At 42.9% G+C, this 26,612-nt stretch overlaps 3 protein-coding genes across 7 annotated transcripts in view; 1 reads left to right on the forward strand and 2 right to left on the reverse strand.

The window, feature by feature from the left end:
- Positions 1–14,128, reverse strand: part of RSF1 (remodeling and spacing factor 1) — a 167,156-nt gene extending 153,028 nt beyond the window's left edge. Inside the window, exon 1 of the mRNA XM_033205901.1 lies at positions 13,644–14,128. Within this exon, the coding sequence (XP_033061792.1) occupies positions 13,644–13,830 (187 nt within the window). The 5' untranslated portion in view covers positions 13,831–14,128. The remainder of the gene's footprint in view (positions 1–13,643) is intronic.
- On the reverse strand, positions 5,324–13,774 carry LOC117080693 (40S ribosomal protein S20-like). Of its 3 annotated transcripts, none has more exons than XM_033205909.1 (2): positions 13,644–13,774; positions 5,324–5,911 (listed from the first exon to the last, which is right to left on the reverse strand). In XM_033205909.1, the coding sequence occupies exon 2, from the start codon at positions 5,837–5,839 to the stop codon at positions 5,507–5,509; it is 333 nt and encodes a 110-aa protein (XP_033061800.1). In that variant the 5' UTR covers positions 5,840–5,911; positions 13,644–13,774; the 3' UTR covers positions 5,324–5,506. The 3 variants fall into 3 exon arrangements, with proteins under 3 accessions (XP_033061800.1, XP_033061802.1, XP_033061801.1); XM_033205911.1 differs by having other exon boundaries at positions 5,324–5,864; positions 13,644–13,771; XM_033205910.1 differs by having other exon boundaries at positions 5,324–5,946; positions 13,644–13,769.
- An 82-nt stretch (positions 14,129–14,210) lies between the features above and the next one.
- AAMDC (adipogenesis associated Mth938 domain containing) overlaps positions 14,211–26,612 on the forward strand; it is a 57,512-nt gene continuing 45,110 nt past the window's right edge. The window contains exon 1 of one of the 3 annotated variants that reach the window (XM_033205907.1): positions 14,211–14,357. The gene's annotated coding sequence lies outside the window, so the exon portion shown is untranslated. The remainder of the gene's footprint in view (positions 14,358–26,612) is intronic. The other 2 variants (XM_033205908.1, XM_033205906.1) reach the window with 2 other exon arrangements.

The following is a 26,612-nucleotide window of genomic DNA, read 5'->3' on the forward strand; positions in this document are numbered from 1 at the left end:
AGGAACACACCATGCAAAGTAAACAAAAGACAGCTGAAGTGGCTATGCTAATACCAGACAAAACAGACTTTAATCTCAGCATAGAGTTTAAGACAAAGTTTGAAGTATTAGGACAAATAGGTAAGAACAGACATTCCTGATTATACATTAAAATCACTGATGCCAGGGCCTCAATCCCCAGAGATTCTGATTTCAACGGAGCATTGTTAAGGCCTAAGCATCAGTATTTTTCAGAGCGATTCAAGGGATTCTAATGCATAGTCAGAGTTAGTTAATGACACATGATTATTATAAAGTTTGAAAAACACTGAACTACAAGGAAAAATAAGACAATTGCTTTAATTCGGGTAAATGGAGTCAAGGCAGCATGGGAACACACCCTGGAGGCATCTGATAACACAATGCACAAAACTTTTATAGTTACAGGAGATGGAGTCTAATTGCCAAAATATTCAAGAAGAAAATTATTTCGTTGAGCCAATCCCATTAAAAAAATTTTTAAAAATAAAAAAAGTAGGTGGGGTGTGGTGGCTCACACCTGTAATCCCAGCACTTTGGGAGGCCAAGGCAGGTGAATCACTTGAGGTCAGGAGCTCAAGACCAGCCTGCACAACATACTGAAACCCCGTCTCTATTAAAAATACAAAAATTAGCTGGGCATGATGGTGCGTGCCTGGACTCCCAGTTATTCAGGAGGCTGAGGCAGGAGAATTGCTTGAACCCGAGGTGGAGGCTGCAGTGAGCCGAGATCATGCCACTGCACTCTAGCCTGGGCAACAGAGAAAGACTCCGTCTCAAAAAAAAAAAAAAAAAAAACCAAGAAGAAGAAAATTGTTTCAAAGTGTGAGGAAAACTAGGATTTTCCCAAACAATGATGAAAAGCTGGATGAAAAGATTCATGTTCAAATATCAAGGCATGAACTGTACCTATGACTTGTAGTTTTTTGGTTTCAACATATTTTAGTATCCCATTCAAATATTATACCTTTTAAAAATAACGTTCATGCTAATAAAATTTAAACTTTTAAAGTAAAAAGAGGTGAGTGGGGAAATATGCTACGTTATCTGACTCAGAAGCCTAAGTGTTCAGATCATTGCTTAGTGTTCAGACTACAACCATAGTACTGTGGATCACACATTGTAAGAGCGTACCTGTGGGGACAAAACACTGGTTAAGAGTTGGACTCCGAAGCCAGACTTACGCAGTTTTAAATTCCCACAGCATTACAAACATATTTTTATCAAAATTTTCTCCAACCCTTTAACACTGTGTGACTTCAGGCAAGTTACTTTACCTCTCTAAATAGTTTCCTTATCTACAAAATGAAAATAATGATACTATAAATAGAGTGGCTCTAAGGATTAAATAAGGTAATCTTGGTAGATGGCTTTATCATGGGGTCTGGCTCAATAGTAAGCTCTGATAATTACAACAGTATTACTCCAGGCATTTAACCTATAAAATTACGGTAAAGCATGCGTACTACAAAGCCCCTTATTTTTGCATTTTTGTAATTTATTTTTCTATGAAAGACAAGAATGGAGAAGATAATTAAGGTTTAAAGGGGAGGTCCAAAATATGGGAAAATACGACACTAAAGGAGTGAGATATAGTTATCATGGTGAATACAACTAGGTAATAATAGAAGACAGGGTATAAAATGAAAAGGCCATGAGGCAAAAAGATAGCAAGGAAAAACCAGTTGACCACAGTCAAAATTCATAGGACAAAAAAATCTCAAAAATGAGGAATATTATGGAATGTCTGAATTCAGATGCCAGACCAAGTTAGTGCTGCTGTAGATGGCTTACTTATGGTTCTGATAAACTGGAGGTTGGCAAGACTTTAATGGGAATATAAAGTAAGCTCCATTATACTTCTGATTAATCAAAGTTTTCCAACATTACAATATTGCTATATCCCCAAATTCCAAATACCAAAAGCAAGTTAGAATGTATTATTTGGAATAACTCATTCTATCTAATTTTCTTTTCCTAAAACACTTTTAACATCTAAACATTGAAGAAGTGACAATTATATTTATTTGCAGAGCCAACTGTGAGGATGCTAAGGACAAAAGGAAAAGAGTAAGTATCAAATTCCCTGAGATATCTAGCATAACACATGCCTAAGCTTCATAACCAGTACTGCCCTTTTGCTGCAAAATACACTGATGACCAAGGCATTTAATCCCACTTACTAGGAAGCTATTATCTAGTAGATTCTTTCCCAGTTCTGTGTCCTTTAAGTAACCTAAGTAAATTTTTTAAGTTCTATCTTTAATAACTACATCCTTTCCCATCTGAGTACACAGCATCACCATTCATCCAACCTTACCCTCACCTAATCAGTTCACTTGGATAAGTCTTTGAGGCTGGTATAGCAGCAATGTTACAACAACTCTTACCTTTACTACCAATTACTACGTCACATGGCTCCCATCCTAGCATTGCCTTATGACAATTAGGCAGAGGTAGCCGTGGCTATTCTTGAATGAAAGAAATTTAGTTCAATGTAATGTCATCACCTTGTTAACAAAAAAGCTTTTAGACTCACCTAACCCGAGAGAGGAGTAATTAATACCAAAATAGTTGGATGTAAATTTAGATCAATATTGAGACTACTGTTCCACTAATTGTTTCATTCACAGGACATTCTAGGCATTTAATCTGTATTATATTCGTTATTTTTTATTTTTATTTTTTTGCCGGGGGGGAGGGGTGGAGTCTCACTCTGTCGCCCAGACTGGAGTGCAATGGTGTAATCACAGCTCACTGCAACCTCTGCCTCCTGGGTTCAAGCAATTGTCATGTGACAGCCTCCTAGGTAGCTGGGATTACAGGTGTATCCCACCACATCCAAATAATTTGTATTTTTAATAGAGACCAGGTTTCACCACGTTGGTCAGGCTGGAAATTTGTATTATACTGGCTCTAAATGTATTTTCAAACACAGCGATCATCATCTGATAAGACTTCTATCTTCATACACTGGAATACAGATCAGCAAATTTTTTCCCGTAAAGGACTAGACAGATAATAAGTTCTTCAGGTTTTGGGTTTTGTTTTGTTTCTGAGACAGGGTCTTGCTGTGTCACCCAGGCTGCAATGTATTGGCATGATCAGCCTCAACCTCTGGGGCTCAGATAATCCTCCAAAAGTGCTTGGATTGCAGGCGTGAGCCACCATACCCAGCCCAATACTTTAGGTTTTGAAGTTATATGTTCTCTGTGACACCCACTCAACTCTGCCATAGTTGTGTGAAAGCAGCTACAGACAACAGTATGTAAACAAATGAACGTGGCTGTATACCAATAAAACCTTATTTACAAAAATAGAGGACAGACTGTAGATTGCCCACCCCTGTACTAAGCTATCACAGACTAGGCTTTAACTTCAAAGTTTTAGAGCAGAACATGGTCCTATAAGTTGAGGAAAACTATTAATTTCACAAACATTTACTACATATATTTGCTATTACTCACCAATTGCTAGCAATAAAATAAAATAAGAATCCCTGTCCTCAAAGAGTTTACCATCTCGTAGGCTAGGCAGCAAGTGCAAAAAGTTTTATGAGTACTGTGACATAAGATCTACAAAGTGTACATGCAGAGTAAGGAGACGGAAGTGGTTAATTTAACTTGAGAGACAGAAAGCAGGAAATTTTTCACAGAGCACTTGATGCTTAAAGAGCAGACTAATGACGGGTATAGTGAACAGGCAAGGGAAGGAAGATGGGGATGGGATATTCGACTCAGTGGGAGGAAGATGAGGAAAAAGCACAAATGTAAAACAACCTTTCACATTTTCAGAGATGTGAAAGCAGTTCAGTGTGATTAAAACTAGCAATGAGAACAGAAAAGCAAGGTTGAATATAAAAGGGGATAAAAAGACTCAATATGACTTGGTATCAAAGTAGAAAGTGTCTAGGGCTAAGGTCTAGGATGCCTCCTTTGTTTCTGATCTGAGTGACTTGAGTAGATGACAGTAACATTCATTGTAAGAGGTAATTCAGGATTAAGAATAAGTAAATAGGCTGAGCTTCGTGGCTCATGCCTGTAATCCCAGCACTTTGGGAGGCTGAGTCAGGTGGACTGCTTGAGCCCAGGAGTTTGAGACCAACCTAGGCAACATAATGAAACTCTGTCTCTACTAAAAATACAAAAAAAATTTAGCTGGGTGTGGTGGCACATGCCTGTGGTGCCAGCAACTTGAGAGGCTGAAATGGGAGGATCGCCTGAGTCTGGGAGGTAGAGGTTGCAGTCAGCAGAGAACAAGCCACTGCACTCCAGCCCAGCTGACAGAGTAAGACTCTGTCTTTAAAAAAAAAAAGAGTAAATAAATACAAGCAGAAATTCAATTTTCCTTTTATAAAACCTCTTTAGAAATCTAGTTTTAAATAATTTTTGTGGTGATTATCAAAGAAATGTGCAATGAACATAGAAAATAAAATGTGAAAAAATGTAAGAAAAAACAAAGGAAAAAACCTATATAACCCTACTATCCAGAAAATGATTAAGATAAACATGTACAAATACTGGGGAAAAAAGCTTAGAGTCTAAAATAAATACAGACTAAACCTTCACTATGAAAGCTTTCTGGAGGAACTCTTGCTTACATGAGCCATATACACATTATATACTTTATGTTGCTCCTCAAGCAATCCTTGTTCAACTACAGGAGGCTGAAGCCTGGTCTGTCTACTGGTGGGGCACCTGTCAAGTTCTCCCCTTATGCTCTTCTTTCTTAAAATCAGTTTGGGCTGAACGTGGTGGTTCACACCTGTAATCCCAGCACTTTGGGAGGCCAGGGCGGGCAGATCACTTGAGGTCAGGAGTTTGAGACCACCCTGGCCAACATGGTGAAACCCCATCTCTACTAAAAATGCAAAAAAATTAGCTGGGCATGGTGGCAGGCACCCGTAATCCCAGCTACTCAGGAGGCTGAAGCAGGAGAATTGCTTGAACCCAGGAGGCAGAGGTTGCAGTGAGCCGAGATCACCGCACTCCAGCCTGGGCGACAGAGTGAGACTCCATCTCAAAACAAACAAACAAACAAACAAACACAGTCTGGTGTAGTTTCTGCTTGGTGTGCCCTCACAGCTCATGTTCTTACATTGAACAGATCACCTTGATTTTGGACAAACATTCTAAGCGTAAATTTTAGTTCTTACTCGTTGTCCAGTATCTGGACTGGTAAGATTAAATAAACACTGCAAATTCCCCATCACCTCATCCCTGCTTCTTCAGAAATTTTACCTTTTATTAACAGAAAGGCACAAATTATGAAATAATTTGCTATCAGAATATCTTACACAACTTACTTTGAGAGAAACCAAATTTATTTAAGTATATTTAAATGAGTATTAAAACTTAATTCTGAGCAAAACATGAGAGCAAAAAGTAGTTTAATGATGAATGGGATCAAGCTTGCCATTTATTATTTTTTTAACAACTGGTAATCAATTTATTAAAATAGTTGACTTAAGCATCTGTAATGGTGACTTTCACCTCAACTCCTGGCTCAAACTGATGGAAGCAATCTGCTTAACAATCTCAGAAGGACTGTGCAAGTCAATGAGTCGTTTGTGGATTCTCATCTGGAAAGGATCCCATGTCTCAGAACCTTCACAAGGAGTTTTTCTTGTAGTCACTCTCAAAGTCTTGGTAGGCATTCGAACTGATCCTTTCACTTGGAGATTCTTTTCCTTTGCTCTTCTGACGAAGTCAGCACACACCTTTTCCAGGGATTGTAGGGTGACGCCCGTTAGAGTGATTCGATTTCGGTGAATTGCCACCTCTGGCTCCACAGGTGTTTTCCCGGTATCCTTAAAAGCCATGGCTGCTGCGCAGCTTCCTGACTGACTTGTTCCTCGGCGAGAGTGAACAGTGGTGAGTCAAGGAGCAGGAGCCTGCGGATCACCGATCCACAGCACCTACACCACGTCTTCCTCAAAGAGTGGCCATTTATAATTTGTAAAAGGAAATATATACACACACACACACATACACACACACACACACACACACACACACACAGATAATGGAGAATTAATACAATTTAACACATCCCTAAACTCAGGATAAAAATAAGAAGTGGCTGGGCACAGTGGCTCATGCCTGTAATCCCAGCACTTTGAGAGGTCGAGGCGGCTGGATATCCTGAGGCCAAGAGTTCAAGACCAGCCTGGCCAACATGGCAAAACCTGTCCCTACTAAACACATAAAAATGAGCCAGGCATGGTGGTGCATGCCTGTAATCCTAGTCACTTGGGAGCGTGAGGCAGAAGGATCACTTGAACCTGGGAGGCACAGGTTGCGGTGAACCAAGATCACACCACTGCACTCCAGCCTGGGTGACAGAGCAAGACTGTCTCAAAAAAAAAGAAAAGAAAAAAGAAAAAGAAAAAAAAAGGAGTTTTAGCCACAAGTGCTGACTCATGCCTGTAACCCTAGCACTTTGGGAGGCCAAGGTGGGAGTATCACCTGAGGTCAGGAGTTCAAGACCAGCCTGGACAAAATAGCAAGATCTCATTCTCTACCAAAAAAAGCTTTAAAAATTAGCTGGGCATGGTGGCATGCGCCTGTAGTTCCAACTACTCAGGAGGTTGGGGCAGGAGCGTTTCTTGAGCCCAGGAATTCAAGGTCCTAACTCTGGGGGAAAAAAAAAACAAAAAAAAACCTTTTTTTTTTTTGAGACAGAGTCTCACTCTGTCGCCCTGGCTGGAGTGCAGTGGCACCATCTTGGCTCACTGCAACCTCTGCCTCCTGGGTTCAAGGGATTCTTCTGCCTCAGTCTCCCGCGTAGCTGGGATTACAGGTGCCTGCCATCAGGTCTGGCTAATTTTTGTATTTTTAGTAGAGACAGGGTTTCACCACATTCACCAGGTTGGTCTCGAACTCCTGACCTCAGGTGATCTGCCACCTGGGCCTCCCAAAGTGCTGATTACAGGCATGAGCCACCGTGCCCAACCAAAAAAATACATTTTTATAAAGTAGGCATTCACCTCAGAAATCCTTTGATAATGTTTGAAGCAATACCAGTTTAACACTGTTTAAGTCAGTTTCCTCTATTATTGTGGTTCAATTGTTTAGTGACTTGGAAACTCCAAAAATATGGGTTTTTTTGAATTTCAGTGCCTCCCTTCTTCCTAACACACTGGTACAAATCTCATACAGAGCACACTTGAGCTAGCAGGCACTGCGTTTATGGCATAGAAGTGAAAGAAAGCATAATATGGAAGAAGCAGCCCCTTCAAATGGCTCAAGGTGGTGCAACTTCAGACATAAGGATCAGGAAATGGAAGAAAAGGGGAAGTGGAAGAGTAAGGAGAGAATGCCTGCTGTTCTCTCTAGTTTGGGCATCAATTTGCCTGGAGGCACTGCTTGTGCCCAACTGTGCAAGAGTGAGCAAAAATGTTTAAAAGTTAGCTAATATAAACCTAACTTACAGATATGACCATATAAAGCTAAACAAATTATAAATCAAACCCTGCTAGAATATATGTAATTACAAAATGTACATTATACTTGCCCATATAATTAAATGTTTTTAAAAGAAAATAGAAAATACCCTAATACCTTTTGTGGGATCTACTCTACAATAAAAACAGAAAACAACCAGAAAAAAACAAGCATAACATATTAAGACTATACTCATCAGGTAGAGTAAAATTTTATTAAATCCAACAACACACATAACTATCTTCCTTGAATATATGATTCAGTTTAACATGTACTTTAGGCCTGAATTATTCTTACTTTTTCATTTTGCATCTGGTCATACATCGTACCATAAAATTGTTAGATAATTTTAGTCTACAACTGTAAACTAGAATGCACAGACTATTGCTCCACTTGATAAAATCTCAGAGAAAAAAAAATAAGTCTTTGAATGATGTCATTAGTTTCAAGCTCAGTTTAGCTACTTCTTACTAGATTAGAAATTTCTTTTAAAAGGCTTATGTTTAATGTTTTTTTTTTTTTTAAAAGTCTCCACGGCCGGGCGCGGTGGCTCAAGCCTGTAATCCCAGCACTTTGGGAGGCCAAGACGGGTGGATCACGAGGTCAGGAGATCGAGACCATCCTGGCTAACACGGTGAAACCTCGTCTCTACTAAAAATACAAAAACTAGCCGGGCGAGGTGGCGGGCGCCTGTTGTCCCAGCTACTCGGGAGGCTGAGGCAGGAGAATGGCGTAAATCCGGGAGGCGGAGCTTGCAGTGAGCTGAGATCTGGCCACCGCACTCCAGCCCGGGCTACAGAGCGAGACTCCGCCTCAAAAAAAAAAAAAAAAAAAAGTCTCCACAATATTTACTGTAGCTACATCCGTACACAGCAAATGCTCAATATTACATATTAAGTGAATGAACTCACAATAAATGCTTACTTACCTTCTTACCGGTGTGGTCTGTTTGAAAATTTAACAAAACATCTAAATTTAAGGCAAACTTTTTAATCATTAAAAGACAGAAAGGTCAGCCAGTTTGCATTATTAGGCTCATGGTAGCCAGACAGTCCCTCTGTCTCCATTACCTCCTAGTTCCTAGGACAATGCCAACAACCTCCCTCCAAACCTCCATAACTTTAGGACATATCAAAAACGGTGGAGATGAAATCTATTTCTCTTTTTCCCTCTATTAAGTGCCCCAAAGAATATTTACTTTTTCAAAGGCAGAAGAGCCACAACTAAAAAGTTTCAACCTAACCAGGCTCTGGCTCTAGCAATACTACTATGAATGTATGCCCTATCAGTGTCTACCACTGTAGACTCGTGCAACCTCTAGTACATTCACCTGGTAAAATCTTTTGTTTAAATCAACACATGGTGGCCCCAGTTACAGTAGTCACCTTCCACTTTATCAAATGCACCTAAAAATATATTGTCACACACAGATCAGTTACAGTACCAGTAAGAGAGATCATAGTTACAAAATTCCAGTTTAGGCCGGGCGTGGTGGCTCAAGCCTGTAATCCCAGCACTTTGGGAGGCCGAGGCGGGTGGATCACGAGGTCAGGAGATCGAGACCATCCTGGTTAACAAGGTGAAACCCCATCTCCACTAAAAATACAAAAAACTAGCTGGGCGAGGTGGCGGGCGCCTGTAGTCCCAGCTACTCGGAGGCTGAGGCGGGAGAATGGCGTGAACCCGGGAGGCGGAGCTTGCAGTGAGCCGAGATGGCGCCACTCACTCCAGCCTGGGCGACACAGCGAGACTCCGTCTCAAAAAAAAAAAAAAAAAAAAAAAATCCAGTTTAAAAAGCATACTTTTTTTAACCTTGATATTTTGACTTCAAGAGTTAAAATTCAAATCATTAAAATTAAATGCAAAAATGAAACAAAAAAATTAACGGCTCAACTTACTTAATATACAACTAATTCAGCCAACCATAGTATAAACTATGAGAATCCTAACACGTTATCTGTATTTACCTTAATAAACTTATTAGATATATATAACATCTTAACCAATATCCAGACTGTTTTTATTTATTTTTTTTTGTTTTTGTTTTTTGTTTTTTGTTTTTTGTTTTTTTGAGACGGAGTCTCGCTCTGTCGCCCGGGCTGGAGTGCAGTGGCCGGATCTCAGCTCACTGCAAGCTCCGCCTCCCGGGTTTACGCCATTCTCCTGCCTCAGCCTCCCGAGTAGCTGGGACTACAGGCGCCGCCACCTCGCCCGGCTAGTTTTTTGTATTTTTTAGTAGAGACGGGGTTTCACCATGTTAGCCAGGATGGTCTCGATCTCCTGACCTCGTGATCCGCCCAGACTGTTTTTAAAGAATAAAGTGGTATAGTTTTCTCTTGAAAAGAAATATTCTCTGCAGGCGAGGAAAGATACTTAGGAGCCTTGGGTGTCAGGAATCTCACAAAGTCAATGTTGACTTTATCCCTAACCACCATCATCTACCTCCGGTTAGGAGAAACCTGGGGAAGCCCACACAAAGCACAGAATCGGAAGGACTAAAGTAGACTGCAGAGAGAGGAGGATAAAACACCACCTTCATTTGGCACATCCTTTTATACCGAGTATCAACTATAAATCTAAATTTTTTGACAATTTCAGCATATACGTGGGCTTTTCAAATAAGAATTTGACTAACACCAACAGTTAGCTGTATACACTTGAAATCTCTTTCTGTAGCTTGATTTTCCTCCCTGAAAAATAAAGGCAATGACATAATAGTCCCTTCTTTCTGGCCCCAAAATTCAATGATAGTTTCTAGAACAAAGGTTCCCAAACGTTCTAGGTTCACAGCACCCTCAGTATCTCAGCAATTTTCTCTCAGCAGCCCTAGGCCAGAAATAATAACACTTCCACTTATTAAGCAGTCAGTAGCCATGTGAAAAAATAACCTAGCTACATTTCAACAAATAATGTTTTTACTTCATTCTTAACCATAATTACTGGTGAAATGTGTATTACTGTTGGGCACTGCACAACTTGTCAAACCTTGGAATCAGAGTGGGCCCTGCTATCCTCTTTCCTGCTGCATACAGATTTTTTTGTGCATTTTACCACAGCAACCACTAAAAAACCAGCTTCACAAAGATATATCATCTACAGAAATGTAGCACAATCTTGAAACCATGAACTATGTCAAGGCAGTAGTTCACCTGGCAACCAGCAAATTTCAACTACCACTGTATCCTACTTGAAAATTTAAACTATCAGATGGAGTTGGCAACAATGTTCTAGGGTGCCTTGGTGCAGTTTGGAAACCATGATCCTATGGCAAGGTATACAATTTTGTGGCTTTGGACTCAGACTTGGGTTGGAAATAATATTTCACCCTTAACTATATAAGCTTGGGCACCTTAATCTATTGAGCCTTACTTTGTTTCTATGCCTGCCAAATAGGAATAATACTATCCACTTCAGAGAACAGTAGCAAGAACTAAATCCATGTCTTTTAACTCTTGTACACCACAACTCTTTCCCAAAAAGACTCAGTTCAAATCTTGTTGGCTGAGCCACTATCGTCTTATCAGCTATTTGAAACAGGCAGAAAGTCTGTAATAGCTGATAAAACGATAGTGGTTCACCCAACAAGCCAACTTTGATGATGATATCGTGGTTCATCATCAAAGTTCTGAAAATCTTTTCCCTGCACAGTAACAGCATTTCACCTGCAGAGACTTCTCATTTGCCAAGTGTTCTGAACTGTGTAACATTAACTAATAATTATTCTAAGATCACCTTATGACAGGATCTATTATCAGTCCCCTTAGCAACTCTATACCAACGGTAATGCAGTGGTTGAAATAAATGATCCTCCTTAGCCCAGGTTACCTGTCATTTTTACTTACTTAGTGGTCCACTATTCAATTAAACTGACTCTAATATTTTATTCCTCTGATATTAATATAAACTAAATGCAGTGGTCAAAATACCTAAAAGAAATGGAGATGCAAGCAATCTCATATACTACCCAAAATACCACACCACCCCAGAAAATCTGCATTTCATCTTGGTCCAAGGGAATCAACAAAACAATTTGCTAGCCATCCTTTCCCCAAACGCCCACAGTTCGTTCTCTGAGAGATACATTACTAGCACTTCCCAAGGCATCCTAAAAGCAACTTACTAAGGCATTCTACTTCACAATGACTACGTTCTTAAAAATTAAAAAAGGGGCCAGCCGTGGTGGCTCACGCCTGTAAAGCACTTTAGGAGGCCAAGGTGTGTGGATCACGAGGTCAGGAGTTCAAGATCAGCCTGGCAAACATGGTGAAACCCCGTCTCTACTAAAAATACAAAAATTAGCCGGGGTGGTGGTGCACGCCTGTAATCCCAGCTACTCTGGAGGCTGGGGCAGGAGAATCGCTTGAACCTGGGAGGAGGAGCTGGCAGTGAGCCAAGATCCTGCCACTGCACTCCAGCCTGGACAACAGAGTGAGACTCTGTCTCAAAAAATAAAGAAAGAAAGAAAAGGAAGATAGATACAATTTGATAATGAAATTACTACAATGGGGCTTAATTTTTAAAGAAATTCTGCGGGAAGCCTTTATATAATGTCACCCTCCTATTTTGTACTATTTTTTAAAAATAAGCTTTTTGTAAGTCAGTTTGTTACGAGTAGAGGGGATGTGGACAGGTAAGAAGAGATTAATAGGCCTGTATTATAACTGCTGTATTAATCTGAATCTTCGGTAGCCATAACATCATACAGATTCTTTATAGGTAATATTCTGAAGAACTTCATACTTGGCACTTCCTAGCAATGCAAATAAACTCAGTTAACAGAAACTTCTTCATTTACATAGAGAATAGAAGAGCGACCCTGCTTTCTTGGAAAGGAAACAGCTATATGTCTTGTACAATACCCAGTCCACTTTGGCCAGCTAATATGGACAAAAAAGAGATCTATTTGGAAAACGTTTCTTCTCCAGCCAAGGGCTGTTTCCAGATAAAGGCAATGCTCAGAGTATAACAAAAAAGCCTTCTCTGAGGAAAGAAAAGTGCCAGAAAAGGAGAGGCAGGGATCGGGAATAAATGGGGATGAGTATAAGCACTCAGTGTGAAGGCTGGAGGCAGCAGGCGCAGCGCTGAGATGCTCCAGCAAAAGAACCAGCAGCAGCAGCAGGAAGTTTCAATGGGGCCGGGCAGAGCATGCGCCCTGCACCCGCGCGGTGGCCTTATGTGGAAGGAGCACCGCTTGCGAACACCAATAATAGACCAGCGGCACCAGAGAGAGAAACATGAGCAACAAGCACCTTCTTCAACTGTTTCCCCCTCCGTCAGAGCCCCTCCTCCAGCCTACATACTAACCACCCCACCCTACCGTGCAAATGGGAGGGAGACGACTTCTTCGCCTAAGCCCGGCTGCCAAGATGAAGGGGGAAGGGATTGGAAAAGTGGGGAGATGCTCGTCTATTATTTTGGGGGAGGTGGGGAGAGGAAGGAGAAGAACTATGGAGGAGGAATTAACCCTCTCCTCTCCAAAGTGGAGCTGAACCTACTTCGCCCCCCTACCGAGAATGGAGAAGAACCCCCTCCCGTGGGGGAGGAGCACACCTCCCCACTCCAAGGAAGGAGTTTTAGGGGTTAAACCAGCCCTCGAGGGAAAGGGAAAAGGGACAAATCTCTCGGGGGAGTTCCCAACAGAAAGAGGGAGAGTTGAGTGTCCGCTGGCCCCCGCCCACCCAGGTGAAGGGAGATAAGGAGGTGTCCGGAGCAGCCGATCCCAGCCTTCCCCGAGATGGTCGGGAAGACTGGTGGGAGGAGGGGAGGGAGTAAGGGTGGGGAGGAGGAGAAAAGCGCAAAGCTGGCCGGAACCTGCGCTCCCCTTCCCCCGCCGCCAAGGGGGAGACGGGGTGGGGGGCCGCCCTCCGCCGCGAAGCAGCAGTCCCTGGGGTTGCAGACCGACACAATGACCCCTCCCTGCCTCCAGCCCACACCTAGCCCGCAACGCCCCCACCTCAGCTCCCCGCCCGGCCGAGTGGCCCTAGGGGGCCTCCGCCCCGCCTCCCCACTGCCCAAGACCCCGGAGGCTGGGCGGAGAAGACCAGCCCGGCGGAGTTGCGTCCCAGGGGGAGGACAGAGCTGCGGAGGCCCAAGCCGCGAAGAACTGGAGCGTCTGTGAAGAGCAGAGAACAGGAGCGCGCCAGGGCCGCTTCCCGCCGGGCGTTCGGGCCCCTCGCTTACCTTCTCCGTTGCCGACGTCCGGCGGCGGCGCCTGCAGCACCCGCTCCAGCTCAGGGAACGGCAACTCAGGCAGGTCTAGCAGCGGCCCGTAGCGCTCCAAGAAGGAGCAGACTACGGCGAAGTTGGGGCACGAACCCGGGCAGCCCGGAGGAGCCATCACCGCCGCCGCTGCCGCCGCCGTCGCCATTTTGAACTGGAGGATGGAGGAGGAGGCGATGGGGGGGCGGGGGAAGTTGGGGTGCCGAGGGATGGCAGGGCAGCCTTACGGACGACAGGAGGCGCTCTCAAGTGGGTTCCTCTGCGGATCCCAGCGTCTCAGGGACGGCTCTGCGATCCCACAATACATCGGCGGCCCGGAGCAGTCGAGAACCGAGTCAGACGGGAGACAGAGAGGCCCTCTGCGCCTTTCACTTTCCGCCCTCTTTCCGCCCCCTTCTCTCCTCCCCTTCGGGCTTGCCACTGCCTCGTGTGACAGGGGGAATGAAAACAAGGGAAGCGGGACGGGGAGGCGGGCTGGAAGCGGGAGGGGCGGGACTTCTCGAGAACAATGGCCAATGGAGGCAGAGGGGGCGGGGCTTCGGGCGCTGATCAACTGCAGGGCGTATTACCGGAGGGCAGTTGGGGAGCGCAGATCCCGGAGCAGCGCTGGGAGCTTAAGTGCGGGGAGAGCACTGCGCCGTTTGGGAACGCAACTTTGAGGAGACAGTGCGGTGGGTGAGTTTTCGGGGGAATCCTGAAACTGGGCCACGAGACGGTGATGAGATTGAGGAGAATTAATAAACAGAAAAAGAGAATAGGGCCGGGGAAAGCCCAGTTGTGGGAGAAGGTTGGGAAGGGGAAAGGTAGAGAGGTGCCCTTAATTAGGGGCTGGGCTGAGATTTCTGTAAGACATCTATGTGAAAGTTTGCCGAGGGGATATTGCTCTCTGCTGAGGTACAGGAATCGCAGCTTTGCTGGAAAAGCAGGATCTGAGGCAACGGAACTCTGGGGGAATCGTCGGAGTGAGGAGTTGGGGCCCTGCTGGGAGAAGAGGGTCTGAGGAGACCAGGCTCTGCTAGGGGACCATGGTGTGAGGGGAAGGGGCTCTGTTCAGGGACCAGAGTCGGAGTGTGGGCTGGGACTCCATTGAGAGGCCGAACATGACAGGAGACGGTGGAACAGCAAAAAGTTTGTTAGAAGACAGGGTTCCACTTCGGGGCGGGGCGGGGTGGGGGGACAGTGAACATTCCCACAAAGAACCCCAGAGAGAAACTACCAATAATGTAAAATAGAATGTGCAGCCTGAGAAGCAGTACACATTGTGCTTAGAAGCCTGAGCTTTGGATTCAGCCAGGCTTGAGTCCTAGCGGGACCACTTCATGACATTGTGGAAGTTTCTTCATTTCTTTAAACTCCTTAAAGTGGGGTGATAATAGTACCTACATCATACGGTATTACTAGATAAATCACAGAAAAGTGATTAGCACAGTGCCTTACCACATAGTACTTTAAAAATATTAGTTATCAAAAAAGGAGTTCCTATAATTTAGACTGAATTCCGCTATATTTATTTAATGTACAATTTATTACTTTGAGAATTTTCTGAGTGCATTTAAAACTTACGTAGTACCTAATTCCTAAAAAGAATTTGGCCGGGCGCGGTGTCTCATGCCTGTAATCCTAGCACTTTGGGAGGCCGAGGTGGGTGCATCACCTGAGCTCAGCAGTTCCAGACCAGCCCGGGCCACATGGTGAAACCCTGTCTCTAGTAAAAATACAAAAATTAGCCAGGAATGCTTGGGAGGTTGATGCAGGAGAATCCCTTGAAACCGGGAGGCGAAGGTTACAGCGAGCAGAGGTCGCTCCACTGCACTCCAACCTGGGCGACAGAGCAAGACTCCCATCTCAAAAAAAAAAAAAAAGAATTTGGGCCGGGCGCGGTGGCTCAAGCCTGTAATCCCAGCACTTTGGGAGGCCGAGACGGGCGGATCACAAGGTCAGGAGCTCGAGACCATCCTGGCTAACACGGTGAAACCCCGTCTCTACTAAAAATACAAAAAACTAGCCGGGCTAGCCGGGCGAGGTGGCGGGCGCCTGTAGTCCCAGCTGCTCGGGAGGCTGAGGCAGGAGAATGGCGTGAAACCGCGAGGCGGAGATTGCAGTGAGCTGAGATCCGGCCACTGCACTCCAAAAAAAAAAAAAAAAGAATTTGAAGCAAGATACAACACAAACCCTGTAAAAAAGAGAAATCTATAACTAAAGAAAGATAAGAAATAGATGGGCAAATAATTATATGAGTAACAAGAAAAATGGTTACACAAACACTGAACTTTGTTCTTCATTTCCAGGTTTTAAAAAGGGGAAAAACCATAAGGGTGTATATTATTCCCATCATCTAAAGAAAGAATGCTCAATTTATCAAGAGAAAAATTCTATATTGTAAGAAGAATTTATTACCTTGAATAGTGATTCGTAGTCTTGAGTAGTATACAAACCCTTTTTAAAGGAAAAAAGTTCTTTTGAAACTTGACAAATACTTTTGAAAATTTCACTTTAAAAAATACTGATGTAAGAAATGAAAGTCTAAAGAGCACTGTAAATGTACTTAATGCCACTGAAGTATACACTTAAAAGTGGTTAAAATGGCGTGTTTTATATTACATGTATTTTACCACAATAAAAAAGTTTTTAAGTGGCCGGGCGCGGTGGCTCAAGCCTGTAATCCCAGCACTTTGGGAGGCCGAGATGGGCGGATCACGATGTCAGGAGATCGAGACCATCCTGGCTAACACGTTGAAACCCCGTCTCTACTAAAAAAATACGAAAAACTAGCTGGGCGACATGGCGGGCGCCTGTAGTCCCAGCTACTCGGGAGGCTGAGGCAGGAGAATGGTGTAAACCCGGGAAGCAGAGCTTGCAGTGAGCTGAGATCCAGCCACTGCACTCCAGCCTGGGCAACAGAGCCAGACTCTGTATCAAAAAAAAAAAAAAAAAAAAAACTAGCTGGGCGACGAGGTGGGTGCCTGTAGTCCCAGCTACTTGGGAGGCGGAGGCAGGAGAATGGAGTAAACCCGGGAGGCGGAGCTTGCAGTGAGCTGAGATCCAGCCACCGCACTCCAGCCTGGGTGACAGAGCCAGACTCCGTCTCAAAAAAAAAAAAAAAAAAGTTTTTAAGAAATTAAAATCCTACTTCAGAAAATATCTTTATGGGTATGAATTATCACTGCCAAAGAAGTTTTAGTTTAATGAGAGGGAAAATACTGTTTTTAAGCAATTATTGAAATGAAACACAAAACTAAACTAAAAAATTTTTATAGAACTCCCAAACTGTCAAGTATATATCTCTTGACCCTGGGGACCTGAAGACTCCAGTTTAAGAATAATCTGGGCGAGGTGGGGTGGCTCACGCCTGTAATCCAAGCACTCTGGGAGGCCTAGCAGGCGGATCCCTTGAGCCAAGAAGTTGGAGATCAGCCTGGGCAAGGTAGTGAAACCTCATCTGTAATCCAATGTAGGGGCAGTAGTTGCCACTGCACTCCATGTAGTTGCCACTGCACTCCAGCCTGGGCGACAGAACTAGACCCTGTCTCAGGAAAAAAAAAAAAAAAAAAAAAAGGAGTAATCCGACCCAGAATACAGTTTTTACAGTTTGTGGAAACATACAAAGACTTTCATATACTGGTTACTTAAGTGACCTTAAATAAAAGCCAGGTACAGGTTATTTTAAAATAAAATTATATCTTTGTGAAGGAATATCTATGGAAAGGACCTTCAAACCTAAAAGGAAGATTTATCATGTGAACCTTGCCTGTACTTTCTATATTTGCTTCCAGCTTTTGCAGTACTCCACTTCCCACCTTCCAGTGAGGTTGTGAAATAACATTCTAAAAAAGAAATAAAGCTTTATTACTATAGTTTTCTTTTCTCATTGTTCACACTGTTAGTCAAACAGAGACTGATAAATAAGGTTAGAGTTTCTACCTTTTCTAATCTAGATGGGCACAGAAACAGAGTCCTTTGGCATCAGAAAGTTACATCCACCCAAAGATATGAAGTGTTTTACTACAAAGCAAAGTTTAAGTCATGCCTTCCTTCACTGAAGTCTGTTCTTGAAAATAAATGACACCCATAATGCTGTCATCACTTCTTGCCTTCCTGGGCTAAGAGAAATTGTGGAATACAGAGCTTAACCACAATTTATGTAATTATGTAAATGAGTTATATTTATCGGTCTGGAATGTAAGGGTGCAAAAAAGAGTAGCTATTTTTAAAACCTGTGTTTGATTTATTGCTACTGCCATGAAGAGGCCTTTAAATAAGCATTAAGTTACACTTGGTTCAACTTTGTTTATGAATAAGAAATTTCTTAAGGTATTTCAAATTTCATGTCCTATTGGGGGAAATATTTTGCTCAATAAGAATGAATGGCTAGTTTATTAAAAATACCAAAAAGTCAAAAACAACCCAAATATTCATCAACAAAAATATAAATTGTGATAGACTACTCAAGAGTGAGAAAAGAAAACTATAGAAATAAACACACTGTTGATATACAGTACAGCCTGGGTGAATCTTAAAAACATATTGAGTAAAAGAAGGCAGACACAAAAGAGTTAGGTACAGTACAATTCCATCAATATGAAGGTCAAAACTAATCTGTGGCAATAGAAATCAAAGTAGTTGTTTCCTTTGAGCTTAGTAGGGTATTGACTAGAAAGGGACACAAGGGGACTTTGTAGATAGTTTCTATATCTTTATTGGCAAGTTTATTTCTCAAAATTCATTGAACTCTATAAACACTGCATTCAACTAAATGCAGTGCAATTATGCTTCAATTTTAAAAGTTAATGGTTTATTCCTATATAATCCCAGTTAGCCTTTTATCAAAATTTACACACATTTTTGTCTCCTTCATATGTTATCTTTGCATTTGTTACACAGTTTTTTGTTTTGCTTTTTTTTTTTGAGACAGAGTCTCGCTCTATCGCCCCCAGGCTAGAGTGTAGTGGCACAATCTCGGCTTACTGCAAGCTCCGATTCCCAGGTTCAGGGCATTCTACTGCCTCAGCCTCCCGAGTAGCTGGGACTACCGGCGTCTGCCACCATGCCCAGCTAGTTTTTTTTTTTTGTATTTTTAGTAGAGACAGGGTTTCGCCATGTTAGCCAGGATGGTCTCGATCTCCTGACTTCATGATCCACCCTCCTCAGCCTCCCAAAGTGCTGGGATTACAGGCATGAGCCACTACGCCGGCTGCTTTTTTTTTTTTTTTTAAGTGGATATTATAAGCTCAGTAAATGTATATTGAGGCAAACTGAATTACATTTTAGGGCCAATATGGGGAATTCCTAATCAAGGATGAGCAAATTAGGTGTATTTAAAACTCACTTTAAAAAAGCTAAAATAAGCTGGGCACGGTGGCTCACACCTGTAATCCCAACACTTTGGGAGGCCGAGGCAGGTGGATCATGAGCTCAGGAGATTGAGACCATCCTGGCCAACATGGTGAAACCCTGTCTCTACTAAAATACAAAAAATTAGCCAGGTGTGTGGTGGGTGCCTGTAGTCCCAGCTACTTGGGAGGCTGAGGCAGGGGAATCGCTTGAACCTGGGAGGCAGAGGTTGCAGAGAGCTGAGATCGCGCCAGTGCACTCCAGCCTGGCGTCGGAGACTCCGTCTCAAAAAAAAAAAAAAAGCTAAAGGTTTTTAGCTTCGTGTAGCTTCAGCTCAAAAAAGCTGAGGTATATGGACATTATATTACATGTAGTGAAAAAGCTATTAAGTGTCAACAGAAATAGGAATCTCTACTCTTCGAGACAGTTTAATAAGAAAATATATGAAAATAAAAGGAAGGCCTAATATAAACAAGATGTAAACCAACCATTTTCTGGATATTTGTCTTGATAACTGAATTCTGTGTTGTAACAGAATTCTACTCATTGAAGAAGGCACCTTTAGAAGTGTCTTACCACCTTTTTATTTTTTTTAATTTTTATTTATTTATTTATTTATTTTGAGTCAGAGACTCACTGTCGCCCTGGCTAGAGTGTAGTGGCACAATCTAGGCTCACCGCAACCTCTGCCTCCTGAGTTCTAGTGATTCTCCTGCCTCAGCCTCCCAAGTAGCTGGGATTACAGGCAAGCGCCACCACACCCGGCTAATTTTTGTATTTTTTGTAGAGATGGGGTTTCACGGGCCGGGCGCGGTGGCTCAAGCCTGTAATCCCAGCACTTTGGGAGGCCGAGACGGGCGGATCACGAGGTCAGGAGATCGAGACCATCCTGGCTAACACGGTGAAACCCCATCTCTACTAAAAATACAAAAACTAGCCGGGCGAAGTGGCGGGCGCCTGTAGTCCCAGCTACTCGGGAGGCTGAGGCAGGAGAATGGCGTGAACCCGGGAGGCGGAGCTTGCAGTGAGCTGAGATCCGGCCACTGCACTCCAGTCCGGGCGACAGAGCGAGACTCTGCCTCAAAAAAAAAAAAGAGATGGGGTTTCACTATGTTGGCCAGGCTGGTCTCAAACTCCTGACCTCAGGTGATCTGCTCACCTTGGTCTCCCAAAGTGCTGGGATTACAAGCGTGAGCCACCGTCTTACTACCCATCTTTTTTTGAGACTTAACGCATCAGTCTATTCTCTGACAAGCCTGGCTAAGATTGGTTTCTCTGATGGAATAAAGATTTTTACTGAAAAGAAAAATGAGTGGGGGGCCAAGTGCAGTGGCTCATGCCTGTAATCCCAGCACTCTGAGAGGCCGAGGTGGAAGTTCAAGACCAGCCTGGTCAACATGGTGAAACCTCATCTCTACTAAAAATGCAAAAATTAGGTGGGCATGGTGGTGCATACCTGTAGTCCCAGCTACTTGGGAGGCTGAAGCAGGAGAGTCACTTGAACCCAGGAGGCAGAGGTTGCAGTGAGCCAAGATCACGCCATTGCACTCCGGTCTGGGTGACAGACATCATCTCAAAAAAAAAAAAAAAAGATGGGGGACAGCCTGTATTATTATGTTTTATGTCTTATAGCTATGTATCTACACTCAAAATTTTTATTATTAAATATTTCAGAACAGGGATAATCATTGGCAGTTTGACATCATGTACAACAAGGCCTGATATTCACTTGTATGGACCAGAAAGGCTGTACTGACTGTTAAACTGTTAAGATACTATATTTACATGCCAGTTGCAGCATAGTCGCTACCGTGAGCCTTCTGAGTACACCCCTGCTACACTGGCTACCCAGTCTTTCTCCAACAACACCCAGCAACTGAACCTTTGAAACAGATACACCAGACCCTATAACTGTGCCTGCAAATTAGATAATCTCAATGAAATGAACACATTTCTAGAATAACACAAACTATGGAAACTCACTCAAGAATAACGAAAATCTGAATGAACCCATAATAAGTAAAAATATTGAATTGGAGCCGGGTGCAGTGGCTCATGCGTGTAATCCCAGAACTTTGAGAGGCCGAGGTGGGCAGATCACCTGAGGTCAGGAGTTCAAGACCAGCCTGGCCAACATAGTGAAACACCATCTCTACTAAAAATATAAAAATTAGCCGGGTGTGGTGGCGCATGCCTGTAGTCCCAGCACTTTGGGAGACTGAGGCAGGAGAATCACTTGAACCCAGGAGGCAGAGGTTGCAGTGAGCTGAGATGGGGTCACTGCACTCCAGTCTGGGTGACAGAGTGAAACTCATCTCAAAAAAAAAAAAAAAACCATCAAATTGGGAATTTGAAATTTGCCCCTGCCCCCACCCCCCTCAAAAAAGAATAAAAGCTCAGATTCAGATGACTTCGTGGTCAGGTCTACCAAAAGTTGAAATAAGAATTAATACCAGTGCTTCACAAATTCATGCCAAAAACTAGAAGAGAGGGAACACTTCCCAACTCATTCTGTGAGGACAGATTTTCCCTAGTAGCAAGACAGGGAAAAATATCACAAGAAAAGCCCAGTACCTCATGTGAATTTAGCAAACACAGCAATCCTCAATGAAATACTAGCAAACCAGTTCCAGCCACATATAAAAAGGATTATACACCATAAACAAGTGGGATTCATCCCAAGTATGCAATATGGGCTTAAAATCTAAAAATCAATATATTATAATAACAGAATAAAAGATAGAAACAACACAGTCATCTCAATAGATGCAGAAAACTCATTTGACAAAATGCAATATTCTTTCATGTTAAAAATAATAGACTAGGAAGAGAAGGGAACTTTTTCAGCCTGATTTTAAGAGCATTATGAAAAACCAATAGCTAATATATGGGATGCTGAAAACTGATTCCTTCCTCCTAAGGTCAGGAACAAGACAAAGATGTTTGCTATATCCACTTATATTTAATATTATACTGGAGGTTGTAGCCAGTGTAATGTGTCAAGAAAAAAATAAAAGGCATCCAGATTGGCATGGAAGAAGTAAAACAAGCTCTATCGTAAATTACTGATTTTGCATATAGGAAATCCTAAAGAATCCACAAATAAAGCTATTAGAACAAATAGACAAGCACGTTTGCAGGATACAAGATAAATACTCAAAAATCACGTGTTATTCTATACATTAGCAATGAACAATCAAAAATGAAATCAGACCAGGCATGGTGGCTCCTGCCTATAATCCCAGCACTTTGAGAGGCGAGGTAGGTGGATCACTTGAGGCCAGGAGTTCAAGACCAGCCTGGTCAACATGGTGAAACTCCATGTCTACTAAAAAATACAAAAAATTAGCTGGGCATGGTGATGCGCGCCTGTATTCCCAGCTACTAGGGAGGCTGAGGCAGGAGAATCACTTGAACTTGGGAGGAAGAGCTTGCAGCGAGCCAAAATTGCACGACTGCACTCCAGCCTGGGTGACAGAGCGCGACTCTATCTCAAAAAAACAAAACAAAATACACAAACAGCAAAAAAAGATATCAATAACTCCATTTACAATAGAATCAAAAAATATTTAGAGATTTCTTAAAAAGAAATACAAGACTGAAAATTATAAAACATTGTTCAAGGAAATTTAAAAAAACATACATGGGAAGAAAACACATTCATGGATTGGAAGACTTAATATCGATAAGATGCCAATACTCTTTAAGTTGAAGTACAGATTCAACAGATTCACTCTCCATCAAAATTCCAGCTGGCTTCTTTGCAGAAACTGACAAGTTGATCTTAATAATAATATGGAAATTCGGAGAACCCAGAATATCCAAAACAGTTTTTCAGATGATGAACAAAGTTGAAGGGCTCACACTTCCTGGCTTCCAAAGTTACTACACAGCTACAGTCATCAGGATTGTGTGTAGTAATGGCATATGACAGGCTGTGTCTCCCCCAGATTCATATGTTGAAGCCCTAACCCCTAATGTGACTCTATTTAGAGATAATGCCTATAGGAAGGAGTTAACTACAGTTAAACAATGTCATCAGGATGGGGCCCTAATGTGATAGAACTAGTATTTTTTTTTTTTTTTTTTTGAGACAGAGTCTCGCTCTGTCGCCCAGGCTGGAGTGCAGTGGCCAGATCTCAGCTCACTGCAAGCTCCGCCTTCCGGGTTCACGCCATTCTCCTGCCTCAGCCTCCCGAGTAGCTGGGACTACAGGCGCCCGCCAGGTTGCCTGGCTAGTTTTTTGTATTTTTAGTAGAGACGGGGTTTCACCATGTTAGCCAGGATGGTCTCGATCTCCTGACCTCGTGATCCGCCCATCTCGGCCTCCCAAAGTGCTGGGATTACAGGCTTGAGCCACCGCGCCCGGCCAAGGGTAAATCTTTAAGACCTTGGATATGGCAATGGATTCTTAGAAATAACACCAAATCCACAAGCAACAAAAGGAAAAATAAATTAATAGACCTCATCAATATTAAAAACCTGTGTGCTTTACAAAAACATGTATCAAAAGTCAAGACCATCAGTCCAAATGTGGGGCTTAAGAAAGAAAATCAAGTCTGGGCACAGTTGTTCATGCTTGTAATCCCAGCACTTTTGGAGACCGAGACCAGAGGGTCACTTGAGGCTAGGAATTTGAGACCATCCTGGGAAACATAGTGAGACCCCATCTCTACAAAATTTTTTTGTAAACTTAGCCAGACATGGTGCTGCACACCTGTAGTCCTAGCTGCTCAGGAGCCTGAGGTGGGAAAATCACTTGAGCCCAGGATTTTGAGGCTGTGGTAAGCTATGATTGTGCCATTGCACTCCAGCCTAGGCAACAGAGCAAGACCCTGAACATAAAAGAAGAAAAGAAAGTCAAAAGACAGCCTACAAAATACGAAAAAATATATCCAGTAAGAGATTCATCTAGAATATGTTAAAAACATGTTGGGAGCTGAAAAGGCCAAAGGGATCGTGACCAACTCAGCATTGCGCTGGAGGCTATATGATCAAACAGCAAACTGTTTATCATGAATGCAGGATGTTGGCAAACTGATACTGCCCTGCCACCAAAAGGTTTGCTGAGGACCTCACTCCCTGGCCCTGGGATAGTTATCTGTTGAGAAATCTAGCGCCTATTGTTCGAAGAATGCAGTCTTACAAGCCTGCCAACACCCACCCCCTACCCACCTCCATTTCTTGCTATCACTTTTGCCTAATAAATACGGAGGGCTGTGTAAAGCTCAGGGCCCTTGTCCACTAGAGGCAAGGTGCCCCCAACCCCTTCTTCCAAATACACTCTTTTGTCTCTTGACTTTTATTCCCGCATTCGCCCCCCTTTATTCAGTCCCATAGGTCCGTGTGGGTTACATAGTGGCACCCCAAACAGCAACAGAATCGGGTGCTCTACAAAAATACGTCAATAACAAAAAAAAATTGGCATTTCATCAAAGAAAATATACAAATAGCCAACAAGCAAATGAAAAGATACTCAACATCTTGATCATCAAGAAATAAATAATGAAAACTACAATGAAATAGCACTTTATGGTTGGGCACAGTGGCTCATGCCTGTAATCCCATCACTTTGGGAGACTGACGTGGGAGAATTGATTGAGTCCAGGAGTTTGAGACCAGTCTGGGCAACATGGCGAGACCCTGTCTCTACAAAATACACACACACAAAAAAAAAACAAAAAAAAAGGCCAGGTGTGGTGGCATGCACCTGTAGTCCCAGATACTTGGGAAGCTGAGATGGGAGAATTGGTCGAGGCTTCAGTGAGCTGTAATCATGTCACTGCACTCCAGCCTGGGCAACAAAGCAAGACCCTGTCTCAGAAAAAAGAAAGAAAGAAAAAAATATCACTTCACACCCACAATGACGGCTTGAAATTGGCTTTGACAAGGATATGGAGAAAGCAGAACCCACATCACTGCTGGTGGAATGGCAAAGTTGTGGATCTGCTATGTAACAGTCTGATAGCTCCTCAAAATGATAAACATAAAGTTATTTGAACCAGCAGTTCCTTTCCTAGCTATACTCAAGAGAAAGGAGCTATGTCCATGCAAAAATTTTTACATAAATGTTCATAACAAGCATTGTTTCTAATACCAAAAATTGGAGACAACCCAATGGCCATCAGCTGATTAATGCAGATTCTTTGGCTACTCCTTGAAATTCTTACTTAGTAGATTTCTGTTGGAGCCTTGGTATCTGCAAGCACATGATGTGATTATCATTCTGGTGTTCTGGGAACCAATCTTAATATACCTTGCTCTACCCTTACCTTCTTGATTTTACTCTCCCAAGCCATGCCGACTATGGATTATAATTTCTTCCACACAACATGAAAGAAGCAGCCGTCTTTCGCACTACTTAGGTATCTTTTTTTTTTTTTTTTTTCTGAGACAGGGTCTCACTCTGTCACCCAGGTTGGAGTGCAGTGGTATGATCTCGGCTCACTGCAACCTCCACCTCCCAGTTTCAAGTGATTCTCCTGCCTCAGCCTCCCCTAGTAGTTGGGATTACAGACATGTGCCACCATGCCTGGCTAATTTTTTTTTTTTTAATAGAGATGAGGTTTCACCATGTTGGCCAGTCTGGTCTTGAACTCCTGACTTCAAGTGATCCACCCACTTCGGCCTCCCAAAAGTGCTGGGATTACAGGCATGAGCCACCATGCGTGGCCAGGTATCTTTTTAAATCTTGTATGAAATTATGTCACTGTTCTGTTGACAAACATCTTGTGACTGCATTTTCTCTAAAGTCCAAATCTCTTGACATACCTATGATATCGACCATAACCTGAACTCAATTTACCTCTCCGGCTACATCACTCACTGTACTCTAATCACACTGACAATAGACAACTGTACTTACAAAATTATAGGTTTGGAAGTCGCAATACACAAATAACCATCAACATCATGTATTTCTGGCAAGGTTGATTCTCATATATAAATTTATTCTTTGAGTTTATAAGTTTATAAAATGAAACTTCACAAATAGAGGAACTTTTTTTTTTTTTTGAGATGGCGTTTCACTCTTGTTGCCCAGGCTGGAGTGCAATGGCATGATCTCAGCTCACTGCAACCTCCGCCTCCTGGTTCAAGTGATTCTCCTGCCAGCCTCCCCAGTAGCTGGGATTACAGGCATGTGCCACCACACCAGGCTAATTTTGTATTTTTAGCAGAGGCAGGGTTTCTCTATGTTGATCAGGCTGGTCTGAAACTCCCGACCTCAGGTGGTCCGCCCACCTTGGCCTCCCAAAATGCTGGGATTACAGGCATGAGCCACCACGCCCGGCCGTAGAGGAACTTTTATGTTTATTCTTCAAATGTATTTCCAGTATTTTCTCATGTGGTACCCTCTGTTTTAAGAAAAAAAAAAAGTTCCCCTACCCCTCAGTTCTCCCTGTATTTCCCTGTTGAAATTTTTTTTATACCCAGGCTCACAGTGATGTTGTCAAAGAATTCAGTCCATTTGTGCTCTGTAACAGCAGTCCCTAACCTTTTCGACACAAGGGACCAGTATCGTGGAAGACAGTTTTTCCACAGATCGGGGCAGGGATGGTTTCAGGATGATCCAAGCTCCTTATATTTATTGTGCACTTT

Source organism: Trachypithecus francoisi, unplaced genomic scaffold (genome assembly GCF_009764315.1).
Source record: "Trachypithecus francoisi isolate TF-2019V2 unplaced genomic scaffold, Tfra_2.0 Lachesis_group8, whole genome shotgun sequence".
Classification (NCBI taxonomy): Eukaryota; Metazoa; Chordata; class Mammalia; order Primates; family Cercopithecidae; genus Trachypithecus; species Trachypithecus francoisi.

Coding starts and splice junctions, on each gene's coding strand:
- LOC117080693 (XM_033205909.1), bottom strand. CDS start 5,839: ATGGCTTTTAAGGATACCGGGAAAACACCTGTGGAGCCAGAGGTGGCA.